General features: G+C 32.2%; 1 protein-coding gene across 1 annotated transcript in view; it reads left to right on the top strand.

Moving 5' to 3' along the window:
* The window catches only part of LOC111632547 (E3 ubiquitin-protein ligase AMFR-like), a 29,449-nt gene extending 26,173 nt beyond the window's left edge, over positions 1 to 3,276 (top strand). The window contains exon 2 of the mRNA XM_023377005.1: positions 3,115 to 3,276. Within this exon, the coding sequence (XP_023232773.1) occupies positions 3,115 to 3,234 (120 nt within the window). The 3' untranslated portion in view covers positions 3,235 to 3,276. The remainder of the gene's footprint in view (positions 1 to 3,114) is intronic.
* The last annotated feature ends 14,008 nt before the right edge of the window (positions 3,277 to 17,284 follow it).

Genomic DNA, 17,284 nt, shown 5'->3' with positions numbered 1-17,284 from the left:
TCTCGTCAATTTCAACTCCTGTTTTTGTGTATTTGGGAACTTTCTCTCGAGGAAAGTGGAGAACCCTTATCGACATCTTTCTTCAGTTTCAAAGACTGATTTCCTAAGCATTTTTAGTGATTGTAAAAGCCGTCACCAATACCAAAGTTTGGTCAATGCAAGGGACTAGTTTCAAAGGGATGGGTAGTGGCTATGAGGAATCTAATGGTACAGTTTAAAGTTGCTAAAGTGACAACCGTAGAGGTCAAAATTAGACTATTTGTTTTGTGCTTAATCTATGTAACATAAAAAATGAAAGTTTGCCTTTCTGTTCTTTATGCATTTGAAGACTGTACAAGGAAATGCAGTAAACTATCAAAAAGTTGGCCTTTCATTCAGAGAAAGTCAATAACCATTTCTTTTTTTCTTTGAAAGATATTCAGGTGCCTCCATTGAAGACAAGGGAACTATGTGCTCAAATGATGAAATTCTGGCATTCTGTAGTGTTTTTATGCCAGGTATCCCTCTCATACTATCTGACGTGCCCTTTCAATTATAATCTTTTAAGACTATAATTTCCTGTTCGGCTGAGTTTAGCTACGTTGATTAACATGTTTCAAGGACAAATCAAATATTAATCATTTCTGGCTTACAGCTGGAAGTGTCTTGCTTTTTCCTGGACAGCTATATACGGGATATTCAAGAATTTGAAGTCCGTATAATCCTTGTTCTTCCCGGACACAAAACATCGTTACTAAATATCTTGGTACGTACTATGCTAATTATGTATAAAGAATGTACTCTGCTGGAACCTTCTTAATACATTGATAAAGAATACTGAATTATTAGCCAATTGTTGTCTTTAACTGGTGTAAATCTGGAAACATAACATGGCAAATACAAGTTTTTTGATTGAGAGAGAGAGTATTTGCATAATACCTGATTTAAAATCAAATATCATACAAAGATCATAGGCCTAGTGATAGGTTGTCTGAGTCTTCTGATAATGATCAGATGGACAGAACAATGGATATTGTTTAGAGTAGGATTGGTGGCTGTCAGTGATGGATAGTCAAAAGAACAAAGTTCCGCATAGTTTGAATTCTATTACTAAGTTCACGTGACTTGACAATTGGATGGAGGATAGATTATGGGTGACCGATGATCAACAGTTGATCAAAGCCCCAATTTCTTGGATCCACCCTGCTCTTCTAGGTTCCTTCATACTGCATCTTTTCTCTCATTTTTATCAGTAAGTCTTATTCAATGTTACATCCCGTAAGTGTCCAAATTTGGGAAGATATTTTTCTTTCTTCAACGGCAATTCTTACTACTAGCATATGTCACGCACGGAAGTGTTGTGATGGATGTTGTGAACAGGAATAGTTTAGTTTAGTTTAAATTTAAAGTCGAAAACAAATTATAACAGTGAATAAAATATTTCGAACCCCCACAGAAAAATGTTTGTACAAAATAAAATATTTTCGTTATTAATGGAAAAAGTTATACAGATTTGATGTCAACGATTCGTCGCTTCTTGCTCGACATTGTTTTCGATCCAGTCAACTGTCTCGAAAGCATCTTTTGCTGTCTTATGCAAAATGTTAAAATTTTGAATTTTATCGTGCAGTTGGGAGGTGTAATTCTATACAATGTCAATCTTCAACTTTGCGATAATATTGCCCATCCCTTCAAAAACAAACGATAGGATACAAAATTAGACATAGAATAGTCTCCGGATCTTAAATTTCAAGTTAAGTAGTTTCGAAGTCACATTTTACTAATTCCTACAGACTTGTCGAATTCTGTGTTTCTATGTGAAAAATATAGTTAGTCGGCGAGAATTTCCAGTTAAGGAAGTTCAACTTGCCGAGAATTTATCGTATTCAATATCATATCCTTGGAAGTGAATTCCCAAGGCCGTGTGAAATTATCGAGTAACAAAAACAAAAGTCAGATTAGTTTTCGTCATTTTTCCTGTCCTACATTTGTTACCAGATTGCATTTTTTGAGCAATACGAAGTTTATCCTTTAGTCTGTACTGTGTAATTATCAATCAAATGTGAATAAAAAATGTTGAATGAGGAAGGTAATCTTGTATGTGTAAAAATAGTTTTGGTTAGTACATAATTAAAAATTACATGCCTCAATTTGTATAAAATTAATAATAATAATAATAATTGAATCATTGTGACAATGCCACAATAATGTTGGGCTGCAATTTTTAATTAAATCTTAATTTTAAAAAACCACACGACTTCCGGTTCAGACCAGAAGTTCATACATAGTTAAGTGGTCCTCTGGTCACTAAACTTTCCGTATTTGGTCTGGATTTTCATCTATCTAACTCTGTTCTCGAGATTAAAGAATGACGGACGGACACTGGTGGGATTCGTAGGTCTGCAATTTGAAGATTGCAGCCCAATGAAGGAGCAATATATTTTTTACTCCGACATGTGGTATTTTTAATATAAAGGAAAATATCTGTGTATATTCTGATAGTATATTTTACGCAAATTATAAAATTATACGATAGTCAAATTGAAAGATTATCATGCTTGAAAGTTAGCAAAACTTTCCTTTTATTCTGAAGCTATTGTATTAAATTTCTAGGAAAATTAACAAGATTTTTTTTCTATAATAATCTTTTAATGGTTTATTGATTTTTGCTCATTTGCAAGCATAAGTTGTTTTTACATTTTCTTTAAAACTTCCTCCTCCAAATTTTTTAAAATAAAAACTTTATCTTTATTCATTAATTAAATGTTAAGTAAATGCCTTTATGTTTTGAAGGTTTTTAAATAATAATTCTATGATTACCATTGCCTGTTTGGGGGGGGTCTTTCAAAACTAACGAGAAAGGAACCCGTCGTATCCCTTCTCTCGTCGTTTGGCCATCCAAACGCAGACCCGGCCAAACATAGGACACAGTAAATGCTCCCTTATTGCCTGCAGAATGGAGAGTAAAAAGTAAATAAAACATTACACTCCACGAAATATAATTTGTAATCCAGAGAAGGTATTTTGGTTCGAGCAAATCGGAAATTTTGCCGAGCGAAAAATTTTAACGTGTTAAATTTGTAAGTTTTATAAATTTTCGACTGTTTATTTGACGATTTTCTCTTATTTTTCTAGGCCTTGATCAACATGGCTTACTGTTGCCTGATATTAATAGGAAAATTCATTCAGAAATTAGTATTTGGCGAGCTGAGAGTTTCCGAACAACAGGTGAGTCACGCGTTCAGTCGTCATTGAGAATTTCTTCAGTTACGTGTTATTAAATTTAAAATTTTAATTTGTAAGGCCCTGTAATTAGATATCTAGTATAAAGTAACCTTGCCTGTCATTCAGAAAACTGAGATAATAGAAAAAAATTCTTGGCATAGTCTTGCAGTTTTAATTATTATTTTTTAATGACTGTATACTCTTGACAATTTTCTGATTTTTCTTGAATGTTTCTTTAAAGCAGTTTGTTTGTCAAGTTGCCGAATTAAAAAAAAAATTGACTCTCGACGACGACCTTGTGTCCTTTCGGTAGCATTGAACACGATGGGCAACTTTCTCTCGAAATTGCTGCTTGTTGATCGTGGAGAAAGGCTAGATACGATACCTTTTCATTAGATTCTGGCAAAGCATACAGTGCAGTTAGCCAATTTTAGAGTTTCTAAGAAAACGCGACGGCATATTTTTTTAAGTTTGCGCTCGTGTAATGGGAATAATTATCTAGAAAGCGATCGACACGAGCCGAAGACTTCGGGCGATTATTTTTAAAGAAGTGAACTTGAAAATATTATTATTATTATTAGAATAAATTTTAAAAAATTGATTGAGAGAAAAGGATATACTTAACTGGATATAAAAGCATAATAAAAAATTAAGATAAATTGAAATTTATACAATAAAAAAAATAAAAAAACATTCTAGCAACAAGTTGTGAGACTCTCCTGGCAAAAAAATTAAAATTGTGTGTGGTGCCATCTGTTAAGAGATTTTATTTTAAAAACTTTTTATATTATTGATTATTATAAAATGACAGAAAAAGTAATTTTGAGGGTACAGACAGGTTTTATAAAAATTGTAAATGATAATAACAANTAGCCCAGTAATACTGCAGATTGTTTGACGTATTTTTATATTTCTTTTGCTTATTGAATTTTTGTCACTTATTGAGTTCTTAAAAATGCGAATTTTTTTTTTTTTTTAATCTTCGCTTAAACAAATATTCCGAAAATCTAATTTTTTGCAATAAATAACTTCTTTGGATTCACCGAAGCATGTTCGGAATATAATAAAAATTACTCTTATCTTTTCAACAGTCCTTTTATTTAAAAAAAAAAGAGATGTAATTCCAGCTCTAATAGCATATATTAAAGTTGTGGTTAAAAAGCTCGTAGTTGGATCTCATCAGCTGATCGCACGGTCTAGCACCAGCGACGTATCTTTCAAGTGTATTATCAACTTTCGACAGTAGGTTATGCACCTACCGTGGTCGTTACGGGTAACGGGGAATCAGGATTCGATTCCGGAGAGGGAGCCTGAGAAATGGCTACCACATCCAAGGAAGGCAGCAGGCGCGCAAATTACCCACTCCCGGCACGGGGAGGTAGTGATGAAAAATAACAATATGGGACTCTATTGAGGCCCCGCAATTGGAATGGGTGCAATCTAGATGTACTTACACCGTATGCATTTTGAACTGTATCGATTAACAGTTCCTTTTCAGTGGTAGGAATAAATAATAATAATAACATGAACTCTCTAGTACAGAAGAGTATCGAGATACAATTTACTCGTGTGTTGAATATGTAAATTTGTGTCGACCATGGTGAATTTACATATTTCAACATAATTCCTGCTAAACGTTCTTTAATTCTTTTTTCCAGTTTTCTTCCTGCTTCTCCTATATATATTTTTGATTCTTGACATGTACATTTTAATTTGTAAATAACTCCTCTTTCCTGTAAGATATCAAATTTTCTTTCTTATTTATATTTATTATTTTACTTAATTTATTTTTCGTAATTGGTACTAAAAAAAAAATGAATTTTAAATGAATTTTTCTATCACATACATTTATTTTTTTAAATTGTTTTCTTATATAAATTAAGTTCTAATCAACGACGTAAAGATTGTCTGACTTCTGCATTGCAAGAGAGTTAAGAAATACGCGAGCCAAAAATTTATAAGTTACGAACCTTCGTAAAGGCCTCATAAAATACCAGTTTGTTGTTTTATGGAGAGACCTCGATTTCCAAGTACAACTGCAGATTTTAATTTATTCTAAATTTTACAAAAGTCACTTGTGTTTGTGTCCTGTTCTCATTTTTTAATCAGATGTTATGCAAGACTCTTAATTATTATTTAGTTTAAAACAATTATAAAAGCAAATGTTTTTTTTCTTTTGTTTTTTTTTTGAACGATATCAAATTAGCATAAATTTGGTACGAAAATAACAAGTTGGCGTTTTAGAGTTGACGTAACGTCACAATTTATGCATTGCTTTAGGGCGTTCTAAACAGTGATTACTGATAAATAAATTGTAAATTTTTAATTAATTTATGATTGAGGAAACTTGAATTGATTCTCGAACGAATATTTCTGTGTTAAATTTATACATTTGATTAGTCTTCTAGCTATCAAGACAGAATGTGTTACGAATGCAGCGCGCGTAGAATTTATTAAAATCAATTAACTTTGAGAACTTGTGATAAATTTTCCAGATTTAAAAATAGTTACGACTGCTACGGTACTTAGCTGTATGTTGTTTGTGCCAGTATCTTCCATCGGAAGCGATAGAATTGCAAATAACATAAGCTTTTCCAAAATGGCTTTAATTATTTTTTAAATAACCCAAAAACATGAGAGATCTAATTTTTTTAGACTTTTTTTTTTCATGCTGTGTTATGTAATTGTATATATTTTAACAGCATGCGCTGATGGTGAATTAAACAGTTTCTTTTTAACATTTTCAGTATCCGATATTAGGATAATACAGTACATTCTTATTAATCTGAACTAATTATAACGGTGGATCAATAAATAACTAGTTGGGGCAATCAGCCATGCTGTTGCTTTTGGCTGGTTATTTACTGATCCACCCAATTTTTTTAGATTAATGGTGGTTATGTGTGTGATTTTTCAAAACCTTTCCAGCACAACTCTCATTAGGTTTTGAAAGTGTCTTTGTGACATCCAAATCCAGAATGGCTAGAATAAAATTATCTCTATATCAGTTGGATGATGTGTTGCATCCAAAATTATTTTCATTCCAAATGAATGAGAGAGATATTTGATAATGAACCAGCTATGGCTTCCCTTTTCTTTTTATCATTTTCAGTTCTTTATTGCTCTGCTTCTTGATTTTTTTGATGTTTATCCTCATCCCGGATGTTTTTTAATTAATAACTTCGGACAGTACTGCTGATGTAAGTCCAACTCTTGACTCGGTGCTAAACTTGACTTTGTACGGCGATTGTTTAATCCCCAATTAAAGGGTTCTGTTTTTCATAAATTCCACAAAGTGGAGAGACCATTTGTCTGTTTTGTAGTGTGGTATGGTCCTTCCACAATGCAGTCAAACTCAGGGTTTGATTACATCGTGGTTCTCTACATATGATATTTAAATCTGGTATGAAAGTTTTCTGTTAGAGTTGACGAACTCGCTTCTTTTATCAGAATGCAAAATAAAAGGGAATGCCAATTGTTAAAACAATATCAGTTAACTGAAACATCCCCTCTTCAGTTTTCTTGCTTTGGAGTACTTGCAGTATGATAAACTTGGTTAAATGATTCTAGTAAACTGTAATGAACTTGAAACCAGTCAACCTGAGCTTGCATATCAATAGGGTCTAACAGATAGTGGCAATTCATTTGTGAGCATAGAATGGGTTTGAAAACTAAACCTTTCTTCTTTTCTTTTGTTAGAATGTTTCACGCAATAATGAAAAAATTTATCATTTCAGTCGTTCCTCGACATTTCATTCTATCTTGATCTTCGCATCCTATGCTTACCATACACGAACACTTTCAGTAATGTCAAATATTTCTTCTTTACCTGCACTTAAATCAATCAACAACGAAAACTTTTTTAAGATGCAATTTTTTATTTATTTAAACTTCTAACGTTTTTGGTTTACTTTATTGACCTTCCTCAGGAAAATTGAACATTAATATTTTTAATGAACGAAACTTTAGAGGTTTAAATAAAAGAAAGACTGCAACTTAAAGTGTTTTTATTGTTGATGGTCAAATATTTCACAGAGGTTTACCTTTAGTGATCAACTTTTTCATTCACCAATCTCAAGAACACGTCCTCACAATATCAAAGAAATTAATAATTGCTGCAATTATTAATTTCTTTATTAATTCTACACTACTTAATGCACAATAACCTAAAAATTCAACTAGTCAATAGCATAACGAACGATCATTAAGACGGTCATGCGCATTCGTGCGCTGATGTTGATATTTATAGATCGTTGTTTATGAGGGCCTGCCATGCTATAGAAAGATTAATCTCATCCTTCCGATTTATTTAATTTACATAAATCTTACACTCCACATTTCCACTTTGCAGTAGATGTCGTCGCCACTCGCTCAAAGATGTTCCGGTTTTTCAATTACAGTTTTTGAAAGACTTCTGCCCCGCTATCTCTGGACTTCACTCCACAGATTTTGGAGGGAATTTCCGGCACTTGCCATAGGACAAACGGCAATACTACATGTAAAACTTTACTTTTATTAAAACTTAAACCTTCTACATTGCACAGTAACTTTTCGGACATTCTGTAGTTAAAACTAGAATTAACGAAGAGGCTTTGTTCGAACTAGTTCTGCCTAGTAAGATATGATTCTGATGAATTTACTGTTTTAATTAACATTTATAACGAAAACGAAGTCAAAAAGATCACAGAAAAATACATTTAAAAATATTTTTGCGCCGTATTTAGTATTGCATTTCATATGTTCATGTAAAATGTGTAGTATGTACATTTATTTTACAGAATCACATTTTTAAGAAATAATCTAGGATAGTTTTTTTGTTTTTTGGCTGAAACATTTAGTAGAAAAACAAAATTGGTTTGGATTAAATGGGTTAGAGGTAGTAAGAGTGCACTGTACTTAACATTTCATTGACACTTTAAATTATTTACTATATGTTAGGAGTGTTTTTAGCACCTAAAGTGTGTCTGTCCTCCTTCACAAAACTAGTGCAACATAACATGTTAATAATTAAATAAATTAATAGGGTCGTTCAAGAATTTCTATAGACGGTGGCCCTTTATTCACATGGTTTTTTTTTTTTTGCCTTTCAAATATAAAACTGCTTAGCCAATAATTTTGTCATTGAATCTCTCTAGTAAAGAAATATTACATTATTAGACCTTGAAACTGCCATTATATGAAATTCAACCTAAAAAAAAACAAGTTGACATGGATATAATTGATGTAAAGTACCTATAGGTTGGATAGATAAATTAGTTATATTGCTCATATGGTTTATAGAATAAGAAATAAAATAGGTAATTAATTACCTACTTTATTTCTTATTGAAGTCAATTAAGTGCTTATATAAATATATATACAGTGAACTCCTGTACAATGCAGGGGATATATTCTGTGTTATACAAACGTGTTAAGTATGAACCATAAGTGTGGCATAACACGAAATAGCCAAACAGCTAAAAATTCATTTTATGAATATTGACCTGTATAACATACTATAGGGAACACATTATAAAGGGATCCGTTGTACTTTATTTCGTATCTCAACTTTTTTAAATTACACCCGCAATATTATAACATTTGGATATTAATATTCAAGTGCAAACAAAATTAACCGCGAATTCTATAACAATAATTCATCGAGAATCTTTTGCACTTTTCCATTTAAGATAGCGTAAAAACGGAAATTGTCAACGGATTTTCCAATTATTCAATTTTTGTGAAATTTCCGCATTTTGTTGCTTACTAGAACAATGGGAACTTTCAATTATTTTATGTAATAAAACAATTGAACAATTGATTTCCTAAATATGACTGTGTGTTGAATCTCACATGACAATTATCTTTTTTTTTTTTTTTTTACTTTGTTTTCTTTTAAGTGATACTTCCTACTTTCATTGTGCTAGAAATTGATTTGATCCTTTCAGATTGCTGCGCATTTTCATATCAAATGCTACTTGTTCTTAAAAGTATAAAGAAGTAAACTTTTATAGTCAATAAACGACATAAAACTTGTAGAGTTACGATAAACGTAAACTAAATTTGGTAATTAACAATTATTACCGAATTACTCGATAAACAAGAACGAGAAAATAAGAGCATTCTCGATGTCTCCAAATTTCTTCCATATTAGGAAGTAATTTAACTGTAAGATTATTTGTTTTTGCTTACAGGCGCTCGGCTACACATCGTTGACCACAATATAAATTTCTGAGAAATTTTCAAAAAAAAAAAGAATGGCAGTAATGTTATCATTTGAAAAACTTGCTATTGTTTAAAAGTCTATTTATCATTTTTAAAGGAATTATGAAATATGTTGGAGTAGAATTGTGATGATATATTATTTCGGTTGTTCTGATGAAACCTGTTTTTAAAGGGAGGTTGGATTTGTCTTTTTACGAATTTTTTTTTAAGTTCGGCTCGATAAAACTCCTTGCGGACTATTTCGACAACAAAAATATAATATAAATTAAAATTTAATCTTGAAAATCTTAAAATTGTTTCATCCGTCTTCAGAAACGTCAATATATAAATATAAATAAACTCTGCCGTTGGTTCTAAGAGGGCCTGTTTAGCAAGACCGCTGTGTGTTTGGCTGGGCCAGCAATGGGGTGGTGGGCCTGATGTATTTGGATGGATCACCCCTGAAAAATTACCAGGGTTTATTGACACCTAGTCCTCCTGGAGCGGTGGGATACCACCTTATAATAACTCTGACAGAACCAACTGCATGTAAATGAAATTTCTTTTGTGTTGAGAGAGTGAACAAATGTGTTGTTTTTAATAAAGAATTGCTAAAGATATTCAGTGAAATAACTACAAGGGATATCCGGAAAATAAAGAACATTTGTGCATAGTACTCTGCAGGTAAATTACTGCCGTCAGTTCAAGGTCAATTTGTTATTTGATGTGCTACTTAGCACGTCTAGAGTTTCATTGATGGCAGGCTTATTGTTACTGTTCGTCAAGGGTTAAAATGTGTACAAAAAATTGAAAATCTTGCCAAATGTAAACTGCAAAGATCACATTATGAATGCTTTAATTAATATAATGATTAATCTATCTCATTCTCTACACTCCAGATAATAAGCTTGATTAATTAAAAACTATTTAAGAGCAACTCCTTGAACTACTGTATAGCGAGGTAGTATTATATAATTTAAACGTAAAACTGAATAGTCTGTTACAAGAGAGAGATGGTTAATAAAATTATCTGTTCTTTCTCCCAGGGTTCGGCATAGAATGAACTTTGGGCTCGATTTTTTGGTTTGTATTTTTGCCTAAAATTATTAGAATCTTTGTATTCACTTTGTATTTCTTGCTTCGAAAATTTTATTTTGTAATTTCTCATGATTTAGAATTCTGAATAACTCTCAGAATTTAGTATATTTACTTAGTAAAATCTGTTATTCTATTGATTCCTTTGTTTCAAGTAATGAGACTAGAGGGCAAGCTGAAAAAAAATGACTAGTACAGGGTGTCCGAAAAGTTACCATGCAGTGAGAAATTTGTAATGACATTATATTTATAGCATTGTATACGAGTCCTGTAAGTCGTTTTCACTTTTCAGTAGATGGCATTACTGCTCACTCAGATGTGATTTTCAGGCTACAGTTTTTGGAAGAACTTCCTTGCCAATTGCATAATTTCCCGCAGAATCTGGTCCTCTAAATCGCCAGACCTCGATCCTCCCGTTTTTGGAGGTCATTTCTGGCATTTGCCATAGGAGAAAATGCAATACTGTACATAAAACATCACTTAACCTTGCCCTATGCATGGTAACCTTGTCCACAAAAGCAAAATCGTATATTCACCCTGCTGATTAAGCCGAAGGGGCTTACCGCTTCATAATCCCCACGGATATGGCTTTATATCCACAGAGTTTTTACTATAAATATTTGCTTACATAATTTTTAACTTGTAAATCTTACAGAATACTGATGATAGTTACTGAAAGCATTTGCATGTACGTACAGCTTTTGTCAAAAGATCTTTTATTCATTATATTTGAATTATGTTAAAAATTAACCAACTTCCTGATGATATAAATAATGGCTAATTGAATAATTTGTAAACCAAAATAACTTTATTTATGCGTTGTGCTAAGCAGAAACTAATAAATAACCACGCAATTATGTAATATCCACATTTTTATGCTAGAGACATTAGACTAGATATTTGGATGACGCAATCTCTAAAATTCGTTGTTAGCAAGAGCCAAGAATTTATAATTTTAGAAATATTTTGCTCATTTCTGGAGTTATTTAGCATTTACTAAATACATTTAGATGCTCAAAAGATTTAATAAAATAACTATTTATATTAAATATTATAATTTTGATAATACATTTAAGTAATTTAACAATAAAATTATAATGAATTTACAAGGAAAGAGAATGATTTAATAAGCCAAATTTTAATTTGTTTAAAGATATATCTAGAACAAGTAAGTTTTTCTGGGTTGTTTTTGAGAGTATATTTACCATACTTTCCAGCGTATAAGACGACCGCCGACTTTTACAGTTAAACTATAGAGTTTGGGATATACTCGCCGTATATGACGACACCCGACATATAAGACTGCCCCCGACTTTTGAGATTTTCCTGGGTTAAAAAGTCATCTTATATGCCGGAAAATACAGTATACATTTACCATATTTATAGACCATTATGTATATAATGAATGTGTATGGTATTTATGCACATACTTTAATAACTGAGTGCAAGAAGCATGCTCTTATAACTTCTGTAGCCGAGTGGATAAAACCACCTAATGCTGGTAGATGGTCGAGGGTTTGTGACTTGCCAACAGGGTGGTCTCATGGAATTTTTTGGGTTTTCTTCACATTTATAACACCTGAATAAGGGCCAGTTTCCTATTAAAGTTCTCCTTGGGGGCAATCTCTTGGCAGATTGCTCATGGGTTTCATTGCCATAGTCAACTAAACCAACCTAGATGCTGCAAAATTGGCATTGTATTCTGGAAAGTACTGTAAAAAAAAACTCAGTTTTATAGTATCGAAAGCACTTTTTTATTTTGGCCTTTTTTTAAAAATAGTTACCATGGAGATTTTACTGAATACTGAATCAGTATATCTACACTTTTAATTTATATTGCCACAGCACTGCAGTGCTTTTATAAGCTGAAACATGCTGGCACACATTAATCTGCTCCTGCATGCGAGGGTATGCTCTTGGAAGTGAAGCAGAACATGTGTTCAAAAATGCAAAAACAAATAATTTTCACATATAGGAACATTCTCTTACTTCTGTGTAAATACAATATTAATTTAATAACTAAAGTCTATTTGTTTGTTATGTTTTATTTAGAATTTGCCTTACCTCATTCGAGAAACTGAAAGAATATTAAGGTCTTCGTTACTCAGAAAAGACGGCAAGGAAACCTTTTTTGAGGCTGTAGACTTTTTGGTACGGTTCTGTATCTGAGACTTAAATGTCACCTCTGTCGTGACAAGTGAGTAGCATTTGATGGGAATATAATGTGTTAACTAAGGGAAGGGGTGGGATATATATATTTTACCTTTTTCCCCATGTTATGATAACATATTAACAAGGGGAATCTGACCAATCTGACTGAAACAAAACGTCGTAGAACAACAAAAGGGAACTATGTAATCAAAAAAGTGCCGTATACCAGACCAATGATATCAGTATAATATTGTCGGTAACTCAATTTAGCACTTGTTCAGAAAACACTGAACTAAATACAAGAATTGCAAGTTCAGAAACTGGTCTGTGAACTTGTTATATAAATATGGTTTAAAATATTTATTAATTTCAATTATTATTTTTTTAAGTTAATATGTCTGCATACTGTTCTAAGCATGTATTTATTAGTTTCTCTTCTTTGCATGGACAATTACATCGCTCCTTGTATTAGTAGGGTATATAAAAATATTCCTCTATCCCACTTGCTTAACAATACCAGCCTTCTACAGATTGGGGTGTCTTCTAGATGGTTGATAAATATGGATTTCGGAATAGAAGAAAACTTTTGAGCAGACTAGGAGAAATACAGAATGGTCTTTTTATAGTTTTTACTTTGTATTATTTGATTTTTTTTTTTTAGTAGATACTTTTCTGAACCAGTTTTGATATCTTTCTGAAGTATTGCAACTTTGCTACTCGTATATGTTGAAATTATTGAAAGTAGTTGTATGTCACATAAAAATAAATACAAGAAATTAGTTATTTGTACAGAATTTTACAGTTTTGCATTTTGAAAGGTACAAGAATGCAAGTTTATCAACTAAAAAATTGTACAGTTTTGTACGCAGAAGTAGTAATTGGATGTTACAGTAAATAACACACACAAAAAACCAAAATAATCCAGAAAAATTTTAATGGAAACCTAACATTTTCAGCTACTTTAAGGGCACCGACATCCTCTCGTAGGCTTGGAGATCTTATTTTAAAGTCCCGTGAATGTTTTTTCTCACTTGTAAATGCCTTCAGTGACATTCACTGCTTTGTTTAATCAGACATACGTTTTAATTGTTTTTACGTCAGAATTGTTGTTTTCATTTTAGGACATTTGATAACTCTAGTTGAAAATGTCAGTTTTTTGTTAAGATTTTGCCAGATTATTTCAGTTTTTTTGAGTGTTATTTCTACAGTTCTTATTTTAAACCTGTTTGTTTCACTCGTTATGCATTTGTGAGCCGAAGGTGGTGAAAGATAACGGCCAAAAACGTTTGCTATTAAAATGGTGGTTTCCCAAATTAACCAGTCCATTTGCAACATTGTGCTAAGTTTCTTCTATTTTCAAATATCTACCAGCTGTCATTGAAATTAAAAATTAATAAGTTATTTTCTAGGATCACACAATAAATCCAGATTTACACGATTTGACGTTTTGTTCATCGGTAATTCACCTTGCCGTTTGGCTTAATTCTTTTGACGGGTTCTTACGTGAATACGCGAACCACAATTGTTGTTTCTAATTATTCAGAATTTGATATGAATAATTTATTAAGGATACGTGCATTTTATTAAATAAAAATACATATATTCAGAGGTCAAATACTTATTTTCTGTGTCATTTATTGTTTTCCTTTTTTTATACTTGGTTAATTGGGAAGCAACTACGGACGAGAAATTCAATACATTAAAGTATTTATGCAGTCTACACCAAAAATTTGCTAATAAGTAACAGAAAACAGTTGTCTATCGGCATTTGTTTCTTTTATGGCTAGAAAAACTTGCCAGAATTTTAAACATTGACTGATACCATCTTTAGGCTAGCTCAGTCGAATGCCAAATGCATGCACACACAAAGCAATAAATACTAATAAAACTTAGTTAAGTGGGCAGTGCGAGATTAAATTGTTACAGCACTTAGTTACAAATCAATGTTGTTGTCATTTCATCTTGTTACTTTATCTTTTATTACTTTCTATGTTTTCGAGCTGTCGTATCTAGAGAATCTAGTTATACGATGTCTCCAAAATAAGAGATCTTCGGAATGATTGTCTTGGTTTGTTTGGGATTAATTTGTTCAAAGACTAAACTGGAAGTCTGATTTCGAGTCATTGTTCTCGTCAATTTCAACTCCTGTTTTTGTGTATTTGGGAACTTTCTCTCGAGGAAAGTGGAGAACCCTTATCGACATCTTTCTTCAGTTTCAAAGACTGATTTCCTAAGCATTTTTAGTGATTGTAAAAGCCGTCACCAATACCAAAGTTTGGTCAATGCAAGGGACTAGTTTCAAAGGGATGGGTAGTGGCTATGAGGAATCTAATGGTACAGTTTAAAGTTGCTAAAGTGACAACCGTAGAGGTCAAAATTAGACTATTTGTTTTGTGCTTAATCTATGTAACATAAAAAATGAAAGTTTGCCTTTCTGTTCTTTATGCATTTGAAGACTGTACAAGGAAATGCAGTAAACTATCAAAAAGTTGGCCTTTCATTCAGAGAAAGTCAATAACCATTTCTTTTTTTCTTTGAAAGATATTCAGGTGCCTCCATTGAAGACAAGGGAACTATGTGCTCAAATGATGAAATTCTGGCATTCTGTAGTGTTTTTATGCCAGGTATCCCTCTCATACTATCTGACGTGCCCTTTCAATTATAATCTTTTAAGACTATAATTTCCTGTTCGGCTGAGTTTAGCTACGTTGATTAACATGTTTCAAGGACAAATCAAATATTAATCATTTCTGGCTTACAGCTGGAAGTGTCTTGCTTTTTCCTGGACAGCTATATACGGGATATTCAAGAATTTGAAGTCCGTATAATCCTTGTTCTTCCCGGACACAAAACATCGTTACTAAATATCTTGGTACGTACTATGCTAATTATGTATAAAGAATGTACTCTGCTGGAACCTTCTTAATACATTGATAAAGAATACTGAATTATTAGCCAATTGTTGTCTTTAACTGGTGTAAATCTGGAAACATAACATGGCAAATACAAGTTTTTTGATTGAGAGAGAGAGTATTTGCATAATACCTGATTTAAAATCAAATATCATACAAAGATCATAGGCCTAGTGATAGGTTGTCTGAGTCTTCTGATAATGATCAGATGGACAGAACAATGGATATTGTTTAGAGTAGGATTGGTGGCTGTCAGTGATGGATAGTCAAAAGAACAAAGTTCCGCATAGTTTGAATTCTATTACTAAGTTCACGTGACTTGACAATTGGATGGAGGATAGATTATGGGTGACCGATGATCAACAGTTGATCAAAGCCCCAATTTCTTGGATCCACCCTGCTCTTCTAGGTTCCTTCATACTGCATCTTTTCTCTCATTTTTATCAGTAAGTCTTATTCAATGTTACATCCCGTAAGTGTCCAAATTTGGGAAGATATTTTTCTTTCTTCAACGGCAATTCTTACTACTAGCATATGTCACGCACGGAAGTGTTGTGATGGATGTTGTGAACAGGAATAGTTTAGTTTAGTTTAAATTTAAAGTCGAAAACAAATTATAACAGTGAATAAAATATTTCGAACCCCCACAGAAAAATGTTTGTACAAAATAAAATATTTTCGTTATTAATGGAAAAAGTTATACAGATTTGATGTCAACGATTCGTCGCTTCTTGCTCGACATTGTTTTCGATCCAGTCAACTGTCTCGAAAGCATCTTTTGCTGTCTTATGCAAAATGTTAAAATTTTGAATTTTATCGTGCAGTTGGGAGGTGTAATTCTATACAATGTCAATCTTCAACTTTGCGATAATATTGCCCATCCCTTCAAAAACAAACGATAGGATACAAAATTAGACATAGAATAGTCTCCGGATCTTAAATTTCAAGTTAAGTAGTTTCGAAGTCACATTTTACTAATTCCTACAGACTTGTCGAATTCTGTGTTTCTATGTGAAAAATATAGTTAGTCGGCGAGAATTTCCAGTTAAGGAAGTTCAACTTGCCGAGAATTTATCGTATTCAATATCATATCCTTGGAAGTGAATTCCCAAGGCCGTGTGAAATTATCGAGTAACAAAAACAAAAGTCAGATTAGTTTTCGTCATTTTTCCTGTCCTACATTTGTTACCAGATTGCATTTTTTGAGCAATACGAAGTTTATCCTTTAGTCTGTACTGTGTAATTATCAATCAAATGTGAATAAAAAATGTTGAATGAGGAAGGTAATCTTGTATATGTAAAAATAGTTTTGGTTAGTACATAATTAAAAATTACATGCCTCAATTTATATAAAATTAATAATAATAATAATAATTGAATCATTGTGACAATGCCACAATAATGTTGGGCTGCAATTTTTAATTAAATCTTAATTTTAAAAAACCACACGACTTCCGGTTCAGACCAGAAGTTCATACATAGTTAAGTGGTCCTCTGGTCACTAAACTTTCCGTATTTGGTCTGGATTTTCATCTATCTAACTCTGTTCTCGAGATTAAAGAATGACGGACGGACACTGGTGGGATTCGTAGGTCTGCAATTTGAAGATTGCAGCCCAATGAAGGAGCAATATATTTTTTACTCCGACATGTGGTATTTTTAATATAAAGGAAAATATCTGTGTATATTCTGATAGTATATTTTACGCAAATTATAAAATTATACGATAGTCAAATTGA

The sequence above is a fragment of the Centruroides sculpturatus genome, unplaced genomic scaffold (genome assembly GCF_000671375.1).
Source record: "Centruroides sculpturatus isolate CEXI.00-Female unplaced genomic scaffold, Cexi_2.0 scaffold674, whole genome shotgun sequence".
Taxonomy (NCBI): domain Eukaryota; kingdom Metazoa; phylum Arthropoda; class Arachnida; order Scorpiones; family Buthidae; genus Centruroides; species Centruroides sculpturatus.
Note: the sequence above shows the minus strand (reverse complement) of the source record. Positions and strands in the feature narration are given on the sequence as shown.